The sequence below is a fragment of the Pecten maximus genome, chromosome 6 (genome assembly GCF_902652985.1).
Source record: "Pecten maximus chromosome 6, xPecMax1.1, whole genome shotgun sequence".
Lineage (NCBI taxonomy): Eukaryota > Metazoa > Mollusca > Bivalvia > Pectinida > Pectinidae > Pecten > Pecten maximus.
In genome coordinates, this window is record NC_047020.1 from 23,993,781 (window position 1) to 24,005,894 (window position 12,114).

At 34.1% G+C, this 12,114-nt stretch overlaps 1 protein-coding gene across 6 annotated transcripts in view; it reads right to left on the bottom strand.

Annotated features, from left to right (window-relative positions):
• The window catches only part of LOC117329299, a 72,669-nt gene that overhangs the window by 36,962 nt on the left and 23,593 nt on the right, over nt 1–12,114 (bottom strand). For 4 of the 6 annotated variants that reach the window (XM_033887180.1, XM_033887185.1, XM_033887181.1 and 1 more), the window contains 9 exons: nt 11,980–12,078; nt 11,207–11,258; nt 10,383–10,496; nt 5,482–5,545; nt 2,197–2,346; nt 1,628–1,705; nt 1,100–1,249; nt 628–715; nt 41–139 (listed from right to left, as the gene is read on the bottom strand). In XM_033887180.1, coding sequence (XP_033743071.1) covers nt 41–139; nt 628–715; nt 1,100–1,249; nt 1,628–1,705; nt 2,197–2,346; nt 5,482–5,545; nt 10,383–10,496; nt 11,207–11,258; nt 11,980–12,078 — 894 coding nt within the window. Of the gene's footprint in view, nt 1–40; nt 140–627; nt 716–1,099; nt 1,250–1,627; nt 1,706–2,196; nt 2,347–5,481; nt 5,546–8,673; nt 8,686–10,382; nt 10,497–11,206; nt 11,259–11,979; nt 12,079–12,114 lie in introns of all 6 variants that reach the window. The other 2 variants (XM_033887182.1, XM_033887184.1) reach the window with 2 other exon arrangements.

The following is a 12,114-nucleotide window of genomic DNA, read 5'->3' on the forward strand; positions in this document are numbered from 1 at the left end:
GTCCCAGGTATATGCCTTATGATAATGTATGGATACCCACCTTCCTCAGAAGAGCGCCCCTCCTACAGTGGTCGAAGGCTATCGGCCTCTTTGTTTCTGCAATCTCTTTGTCTAGTTTCTCCACCTCTTCGTACATGATCTGTAATACAGAAGAAACAAATCTTCTGTATATTTGCTCTGAAACTTTTGTCCTTTAATGAAAGATCAACCCCATTACAGTATGATTTTATGAAACAGCATCTATTAAAGAATTATTATCAAGCTGTTCATAATATATGATATTCACGGCTAATCAATTACTGAATGAAATGAGCTATATTTTGACTTTACTTCCAGTACTAAGTGAAATTCTTAAAAGTAGTGGTTTAGACTTTAGTCATTTAAAAATTAAAGGATTTATTTTTCACTATTTATATCTATAAATATGGTACTGCATACTAACAAATTAAGTAAGGATGTTTTTTTTTTGTAACATTGTCATTATATCAGAATATGTCAAATTATATTATTATCATTAGCTGCATGCTAATATTCTCCGAACTTATTCTCAGATGTATAGATGAACATTTATTTATCGCTAAATTTACACTCTAATCTTATTTGATTACAATGAAGTAGAGAGTATACCTCCAATAATTCTAGATTCTCCTCTGTCTCCTCGATAGGGTCAATGACGCTGATGATGTCTGACAATGAGCTTGTCAAGGAGTCTTTCCTGTACGGGAACAAGCAAATTTGAAATTATCTCCCTTTAAGCATGCATAAACAGAAGCCTGCTCATATGTCCGACTGGTTCATCAATTATACAAATGTAATATTTCAGGCATCCTAATTCCATAAACAATCAATGCTGGTCAAGCTGTTCGGACTTTGATATTCAATTTTTGATACCATCTCTATTTCTGATGATTGAATTAAGGACTAAAATTTATCTTTTTAACACAGATAGTGTATGTAATGCAGATTATTTCATACATAATTAATGATACAACATAACATCATGTTTCGGTAGGTAGTTACATCTACAGGTGTACAACAGAACATAGATTTTTTATGAGGAGGTGAAATCCGTGACCTAAGGATTAAATTGTGTCCTTACCGCTTTCTATCCATCTTCTCTTCCTTAGGCTGATCTTCTGACACCGACATATTGTCTTCCTCTTCAGAATCTGAGGGTGTTGGTGGATATAGCTCATCAAACCAGCGATTCCAGATCACACGTACCCATTCCCGCTCATCATCATCAGCTCTGTAACATTAGAGTTATTCTGATATGTTAAAGTAGACTCTGAGTAAAATTATGATAAAAACAGTAAAGATTGCTGTATATCGCTGCAGTATATGCATATTTGCAAAACCTTCCAATTTTCTTTCTTCTTATTTTGGATATAGAATACCAATAGAACTACTTTGATATTTATACTTAAAATTCATTCAGTCCCAAAACAGTCAAAAAACAGTGGAGCTTTTCTCATGGCATTCGTAAGTTAAATGTAAGTAAAATATGTTCTTTTCTTACACTTAAAATTAGAAAAAGAGTTATCTCCCTTTGTGACATGGACTTTCATAAAGAAATTCCTCTGCTGTACTCTGTAAGACAAAGTGAATCAATGGCATTGATACTTACCTGAGTCCCTTCTTTTTTCCATACTCATCAAAGTTCAGCAAGTCTGGTATACTGCTGCGGATTCGGCTCCTCACCTTGCTGTCAATAAATGCAAATCCTGGTCACGGCACCAATTTCATTACAGAAGTGAAACCACACACTAAACAAGATTCTAGTTTTGATTCCAAGACAACCTTAGATACAAAACTGAGCAATTAACATTTTTTGTCTTTTTGACTTACTCTTCTTCATATCTTTTGTTGTACAGGTCACCCTAATAAATTCATGCAACAAGACTCCATAATAAGTTCATTTCTTATTTTGCTTAAAAAGATGTGACTTTGATGCTCAAGGTAAATAGACTGTAAAACGCATCTTCTTAAATATTCCAACCCGTAATTCAGACCAAAGATATTCTCTAAAATAGGGTACATGACATCCTTCATATGGACAAACATTCATGGAGCTCAACGTATCATGTAATCATTATTTAAAACGTACTCTTAGCATATACAGAACCCCAGCAGTACATATAAACAGAAAGTCATGTTAACTAGATACAATGACATCCCAGCACTTTAAATACCTACCTTGGTACTCGTAGCTCTCTTTCCACAGGCTTGGTTATGTCAGTCAGAGAATTGGATCGTTCCAGGCGTTTTGGTGGAGCCCTCAGGAATCGCTCAATGTCATCCAGACGTGCCATGTTGATTGGGGCACGTTTCTTCTTTTTCTTCCCCCTTAAATAGCAAGGTGTTAGTTGACAGATATCAGTGATAGGGAGATCTTATCTCAGTATCAGGAAAACTAATTAGGCAATAAATTGAATGTAAAACAATGGACTTTGGTGCCACAAAATGATAATTCTTTGATTTTGATTTTGGAGAAGAAGCTTAAATGTCCAAACAATGTTTGCAGGAATCCCTGCTTATAGAGAGGTTGGTAGTCAAGGGTTGGTAAGTATGGATAGAAATATAATTGTATATCAAGTTCCATTAATGTAGAGGAACTAGACTGGGCTGAACGCTGGTGGCCAGGTAGCTCAAATGGTTAGAGTATCTGTCTAGAGTTGGGAGGTACCAAGTTACTGATCTGGTTGTGTCCCTCCTGTTACAACACACTTGATGGTTATAATCATACACACTCCTGTTACAATACACTTGATGGTTATAATCATACACACTCCTGTTACAATACACTTGATGGTTATAATCATACACACTCCTGTTACAATACACTTGATGGTTATAATCATACACACTCTGTTACTACACACTTGATGGTTATAATCATACACACTCCTGTTACAATACACTTGATGGTTATAATCATACACACTCTGTTACTACACACTTGATGGTTATAATCATACACACTCCTACTACAACACACTTGATGGTTATAATCATACACACTCCTGTTACAACACACTTGATGGTTATAATCATACACACTTCTGTTACAACACACTTGATGGTTACAATCATACACACTCCTGTTACAACACACTTGATGGTTATAATCATACACACTCCTGTTACTACACACTTGATGGTTATAATCATACACACTCCTGTTACAACACACTTGATGGTTATAATCATATACACTCCTGTTACAACACACTTGATGGTTATAACCATACACACTCCTGTTACAACACACTTGATGGTTATAATCATACACACTCCTGTTACAACACACTTGATGGTTATAATCATACACACTCCTGTTACAACACACTTGATGGTTATAATCATACACACTCCTGTTACAACACACTTGATGGTTATAATCATACACACTCCTGTTACTACACACTTGATGGTTATAATCATACACACTCCAGTTACAACACACTTGATGGTTATAATCATACACACTCCAGTTACAACACACTTGATGGTTATAATCATACACACTCCTGTTACTACACACTTGATGGTTATAATCATACACACTTCTGTTACAACACACTTGATGGTTATAATCATACACACTCCTGTTACTACACACTTGATGGTTATAATCATACACACTCCTGTTATAACACACTTGATGGTTATAATCATACACACTTCTGTTACTACACACTTGATGGTTATAATCGTACACACTCCTGTTACAACACACTTGATGGTTATAATCATACACACTCCTGTTACAACACACTAGATGGTTATAATCATACACACTCCTGTTACTACACACTTGATGGTTATAATCATACACACTCCTGTTACTACACACTTGATGGTTATAATCATACACACTCCTGTTACTACACACTTGATGGTTATAATCGTACACACTCCTGTTACAACACACTTGATGGTTATAATCGTACACACTCCTGTTACTACACACTTGATGGTTATAATCATACACACTCCTGTTACAACACACTTGATGGTTATAATCATACACACTCCTGTTACAACACACTTGATGGTTATAATCATACACACACTCCTGTTACAACACACTTGATGGTTATAATCGTACACACTTCTGTTACAACACACTTGATGGTTATAATCATACACACTCCTGTTACAACACACTTGATGGTTATAATCATACACACTCCTGTTACAATACACTTGATGGTTATAATCATACACACTCCTGTTACAACACACTTGATGATTATAATCATACACACACCTGTTACAACACACTTGATGGTTATAATCATACACACTCCTGTTACAACACACTTGATGGTTATAATCATACACACTCCTGTTACTACACACTTGATGGTTATAATCATACACACTCCTGTTACAACACACTTGATGGTTATAATCATACACACTCCTGTTACAACACACTTGATGGTTATAATCATACACACTCCTGTTATAACACACTTGATGGTTACAATCATACACACTCCTGTTACTACACACTTGATGGTTATAATCGTACACACTCCTGTTACAAGACACTTGATGATTATAATCATACACACTCCTGTTACAACACACTTGATGGTTATAATCATACACACTCCTGTTACTACACACTTGATGGTTATAATCATACACACTCCTGTTACAACACACTTGATGGTTATAATCATACACACTCCTGTTACTACACACTTGATGGTTATAATCATACACACTCCTGTTACAACACACTTGATGGTTATAATCATACACTCTCCTGTTACAACACACTTGATGGTTATAATCATACACACTCCTGTTACTACACACTTGATGGTTATAATCGTACACACTCCTGTTACAACACACTTGATGGTTATAATCGTACACACTCCTGTTACTACACACTTGATGGTTATAATCATACACACTCCTGTTACAACACACTTGATGGTTATAATCATACACACTCCTGTTACTACACACTTGATGGTTATAATCATACACACTCCTGTTACAACACACTTGATGGTTATAATCATACACACACTCCTGTTACAACACACTTGATGGTTATAACCATACACACTCCTGTTACAACACACTTGATGGTTATAATCATACACACTCCTGTTACAACACACTTGATGGTTATAATCATACACACACTCCTGTTACAACACACTTGATGGTTATAACCATACACACTCCTGTTACAACACACTTGATGGTTATAATCATACACACTCCTGTTACAACACACTTGATGGTTATAATCATACACACTCCTGTTACTACACACTTGATGGTTATAATCGTACACACTCCTGTTACAACACACTTGATGGTTATAATCGTACACACTCCTGTTACTACACACTTGACGGTTATAATCATACACACACAGCAGTGTCCAGAGAAGGTGATACAGGTTTAGATTGGTGAAGGAGTTTGTACACCTCATTCTGAGTTACTTACTTTTTGGGTAGAATGACATATGCCCGCCCAGCAGCCAAGGCCAGTTCTGCTGGTGTTGGTTCATCTACATAACAAATATGTTCATCTACATAACAAATATGTTCATCTACATAACAAATATGTTCATCTATATAACAAATATGTTCATTTATATAATAAATATGTTCATCTATATAATAAATATGTTCATCTATACAATAAATATGACATGGTTCTTATAATATAATTGAAAACTTAGTAGGTACATTTATAACAGGGGTATTACTGACTGGGTACATATATAACAGGGGTATTACTGACTGGGTACATATATAACAGGGGTAATACTGACTGGGTACATATATAACAGGGGTATTACTGACTGGGTACATATATAACAGGGGTATTACTGACTGGGTATATATATAACAGGGGTATTACTGACTGGGTATATATATAACAGGGGTAATACTGACTGGGTACATATATAACAGGGGTAATACTGACTGGGTACATATATAACAGGGGTATTACTGACTGGGTACATATATAACAGGGGTATTACTGACTGGGTACATCTATAACAGGGGTATTACTGACTGGGTACATATATAACAGGGGTATTACTGACTGGGTACGTCTATAACGGGTATTACTGACTGGGTACATATATAACAGGGGTATTACTGACTGGGTACATATATAACAGGGGTATTCATGTACATATTACTGACTGGGTACATATATAACAGGGGTATTACTGACTGGGTACATATATAACAGAGGTATTACTTACTGGGTACATATATAACAGGGGTATTACTGACTGGGTACATCTATAACAGAGGTATTACTGACTGGGTACATATATAACAGGGGTATTACTGACTGGGTACACATATAACAGGGGTATTACTGACTGGGTATATATATAACAGGGGTATTACTGACTGGGTATATATATAACAGGGGTATTACTGACTGGTAACATATATAACAGGGGTATTACTGACTGGGTACATCTATAACAGGGGTATTACTGACTGGGTATATATATAACAGGGGTATTACTGACTTGGTACATATATAACAGGGGTATTACTGACTGGGTACATATATAACAGGGGTATTACTGACTGGGTACATATATAACAGGGGTATTACTGACTGGGTATATATATAACAGGGGTATTACTGACTGGGTACATATATAACAGGGGTATTACTGACTGGGTACATATATAACAGGGGTATTACTGACTGGGTACATATATAACAGGGGTATTACTGACTGGGTACATCTATAACAGGGGTATTACTGACTGGGTATATATATAACAGGGGTATTACTGACTTGGTACATATATAACAGGGGTATTACTGACTGGTAACATATATAACAGGGGTAATACTGACTGGGTATATATATAACAGGGGTATTACTGACTGGGTACATATATAACAGGGGTATTACTGACTGGGTATATATTTAACAGGGGTATTACTGACTGGGTACATATATAACAGGGGTATTACTGACTGGGTACATATATAACAGGGGTATTACTGACTGGGTATATATATAACAGGGGTATTACTGACTGGGTATATATATAACAGGGGTATTACTGACTGGTAACATATATAACAGGGGTATTACTGACTGGGTACATATATAACAGGGGTATTACTGACTGGGTACATATATAACAGGGGTATTACTGACTGGGTACATATATAACAGGGGTATTACTGACTGGGTATATATATAACAGGGGTATTACTGACTTGGTACATATATAACAGGGGTATTACTGACTGGGTACATATATAACAGGGGTTTTTATGTACATATTACTGTCTGGGTACATATATAACAGGGGTTTTCATGTACATGTACATATTACTGACTGACCCATTATACCACAGAATCACACCAGACTTACACAGGACATTACTCCCCAAAAAATATATAAATATATATATATACATATATTCATCGAGTAAAACTACAACAGGAAATTCAAATCTTTGTTTTCGGAACACCAACACATACTGTATATGATACATTGTGCTAATTACTTGATATATAACATAGTAACACAACTGACAAAGGAAGACAACTTTATCATTCGTGCCCTGACTGGCCCTCGATGACATCTTAATGATCAAAGCTAATTAAGACTCTCTCCTGTTCAGAGCAACAGAATTTTTTCAGAAAAATAATCCACTTAAGAACTACATGTAAAACATCAGAACAATTAATGCATACATAAATGATTTGGTAAGATGAAGAAAAATAGATGTATTCTAATTAATTCTTAAAGTCAAAGGTAAGAATGTCGCTACTGTGATCCCATATTTTACCGGTATGATTATTTTGATATCATACACAAATATTCATTATATATCTAAGATGTCTGATTCAGTGAGTTTTGAATTTTAACAAAACACATCGGTACCTATGATGCAAATTTCCAATATCATCAAAATTATCAAAATCAAACAAATTAGAAGCCTAATCATTAGTAACTTTTTCATAAAGTAATTTGATCACATGACATCAAACAAATTTTAACTATTAATGATATTGTTAAAAAAAAAGAACAAACAAACGAAAAAAAAAAAATTAAAAAATCAAGGTATTACATGACTGTCTACTATCTGGTTAAGATAAGGTATAAGTAGTCTGTATTATAAGTACAAATTATGAAAACTGCTTTCAAAAAAAAAAGTATGTAATAATAGAGAAACTCTCAGTACTAAAGTTATGAAATGCGATACACTTTTCTTTGAATCTTGTTATATTTGAAACATTTCTTTTTACCTATCATGAAATTCTTACATCCATTTTCTAGCTTAGGCAGTACGAAATTACAAAAAGGAATGACAATTTCCATAGCCGTCCAAGGTATTTCCATATTTTTTATCATAAAAAGTATATATATTGCACAGTTACATGAAGATTAATTAAATATAAATTAATTACTGTATATACTTCACATGAATGACCCTTAAAACAGGAACACTTCATCGGTACAATTAATGTTATAGAAATGAAATATCTGATAATCTTTTACTCGTAAAACAGTTAAAGTTAGTTTTATAATGAAGGACAGAATTAGATATCTGTATTAGTAAGACCCTCCACATCTATACTGGTAGGGACAGAGTGATATTACCACCAGCCAAGGGAGACCACCCATACCGTACCTATATCTGGAACTAATAAGTAAGATAAGCATATGATACAAAAGCTCTGTAACAGTAATAAAATCACTGCAAACTTTCTGTATATAAACAATAAAAGAGAAAATAGCATGTGTCTGGACTGAAATGCCCTGGAAATCCAAGCCTTGTATATATAGGTGAATTCTCCACCGTTAGCTACAAACACCATATAAAATCCAAGCCTTATATATAGAGGTGCTTCTCAACGGCTGGCTACAAATATCATATAAAGTCTCAGCCTTCTATATAGAGGGGCTTCTCCATCGTTAGCTACAAACACCATATAAAGTATATAGTGCCCAACAAGTTAGATAAAAAGTACTCAAAAAGGTTGCGTAATTTAATTTTGAAGATATTTTAAAATTCAAAATTAAATTGTGTAAGAGTGTGTACATTTGAAAACAGCACAGGAAAGTTTCTCCCTAAAACAAAATGAATGGCAATCATTTGAAAGCACAAGAAATGCAATAGTAAGTATTGAAATGAGTCAAGATGGCATCTTCTTCTCATTCAGATGGTCAAATTTAGATTTGATCTAGCATGAAAATATATATCATATTATCTTTATTTTATATTATGTTACCTTTATTTTGAATTTTTTTTTCCTTTTTTTTTTTTTTTTTGGGTCATCTAAAACAACTCAACTCTGACAAAATAGAATTGCCATATAGTGTTTACCAATTTTCACAGCTATTTTCAAGATCAAATCAACAGAATGAAAATGTTATGAAAGTTGATATTTAAGTGTACTATATATTGGACCTGCCCATTATATTGACCATCACCGGTGACACCCTAGTATTGAAAGTATAGGTGAAGCATGCAATCCTTAGCCCTTCTGGTTCTCCATGTACAACCATCTCAAAACATAACAGGCTCTCCATAAATCTTGTTTCTTCTCCACAAATATTAAAATTCTTCACAAATTATAAAAAAAATCTTTACACTTTTACAATGTCAAAATTCTGCTAAAATCTCCACAAATGTTATAAATTCTCCCAAAAATTTCAAATTCTTCGCAAATCTTAAATTTCTCTACAAATATTATACCTGTAAATTTTACACACCTGGGATGACTACTACTCCAATAATGATATACGTGTTTTTCAAAAACATACTCCATGGGGAGAACTGAATTTCAACATTTTGAAAAAAATATACTGGGGTCTGTGAAAGTCGAAGATACTGTAATTTTTAACATTATAAATCAAAGCTTTCGTTTTCTTCGATTCAAATACCTACAGCATTGGGTCCTAACTTTATAAGCAATATATTTAGGATCTTACTTGAGATACAATTTAATATGTGATTTATGAAAAAATCTAAATTTCATTCTAGTCTCTTGTGAGCTAAAATGAAAAATTTGCAGAATGATTCATAAATCTTTAATGATATAGATATACAGTTCATAAATTTTTTTTACATACCCCGGCAGTCATTTTTTTGCAAATAATGTTAGAAACCTGCTTTTCATTATTGAAGTTATCTTGGCTTTAAATCTATTGTGACGTCATTATCTGCAAGCATGGGACATCACAATTTATGATGTCATAATAGGTTACACTACAAGCACAAAAAACATGATTTACTCTTTTGTCATAAAATAAAACTACATGTATTTGTAGAGAGTTTGTAGCTTTGAGAAGGCTGTACATAATTCCAAAATAATCAGCGTACAGTGATTGACATACCCATAGATAATTTAGGTTTTTCATCACTGGTCAGTTTCTGACCGTGGTCAGAAACCAGTGTGTCGTGGTCATCTACCACATTCGACTGGTTAGCTTCATCAATTGTTGAGTCGTCTGACAACATCATAGCACACATGCATGTCAGTCATTCAAAATCAAATAAAACTCAAATATTTGTACACTGTGTTCTGTAGCTTAATAAGTCCCAAGAAGAACGGAGATATCGCTCACAATGTCTGGGGCCTAGTTGTTAAAAAGAATTTCAAAATCCTGATAAAATCATTTCTGGTAAAAATAACATGTCAAAATTCTGTGTAACTATAACACTCATCCGTCTCCTCCAACTTGCCTATTTAAGGAATATATACACACACACAGGTTGTTAATTAAATGAGAAATGAAATTTTTACTAATCAAGTGATGAAGCTAATTACCTATTTAACAACTAGGCCCATGTATTGACATACCCGTTCTATATTTTTTCTGTTTCTAATGACTAGACCATTTTTTTTTTGTATATGATGAGACAATAATTAACCAGCTATGAGCCCATACATGGTAACAAACCCTCCTTTGTATATTACCCTGCATTAGAACGCTAATGAAAGTTTTTACACTGTCCTGTAATAAGCCCACTTTCAGACAGGTTTTGCCTCCTGGGCCAGGATAGATATGGTTGTTTTATTCTCACTACCTACCTTATATCTAAATGTCCATAATAAGTTCTTTATGTATAATAAAGAATGTCTCACTCGCTAATTAACAAAATATATACAGGATAGATGGTTAAATGTCAGATGTATATAAGACACTGTTAAATATACCTTTCTGTTTCAGAGCGGTGATTGTCACATTGTCTGGAGACTCCTCCTTCATCTGTAAGTCAAAATATAGACATTACAAATCTCTATCATCAGGAAAAACAAATATGAGTTGTTTTGAGATAATTGATGGAGAAGATAAGATGAAACATAAATTCAGACACAACATGTTATACTATTTGTAGTTGATACACTACTGAAATAAAGTACATAAAAAAGTGAACTTTATTTTACAACAATTGCGATAAAAAATCTATAAGTTTATATTAATCAAACTTGTTGACCAGGACAGAAGCTCTTGAGGGGTCTTATTGTGGGAGGAAACTAGAGTACCCGGGTGAAACCCGTGTGGTTGGGCAGGTGACCCCATACCTTTCTCGTCTGATTGAGGAATTGAACCCCGGCTGCCTAGATGAGAGGCAGGTGAGTTACCACTCAACCAACTGACAATATACATGTGGATACAAGTATTTTTGAACATCATATGACTATGAGTATCCGGATAGTGATACCACAGAGATAAGATATCTTGTCTTAAGAATTAGATAATTTGCTCTAGCTGAAAAAAAAAGCTACTGCTTGCATGATTCCTCTCTGTATCAGTATACATGTATGTGGAATATTTTTCAAAATCAAAATAGAATACAATTATTGTAATTTGAATAATGATTTCTAAATATGGTAATCATGCTTTTACACTTGGATTGACCTTGACCTTTTAATAATAATTTCATTGACAGTAAGTGTCCTTGACCTTTGAAGAAACCATAACTAACCTCTTCATCCATCAGACGTTTTTCCTTATCCAGTCTCTCTATTTCCTCCAGTCTCCACTTCAGCTTCATCTGACGGATATTTCTCTTCTGACGTTTTATCTTAAAATACATATGACAAATGATATAATACTTTTC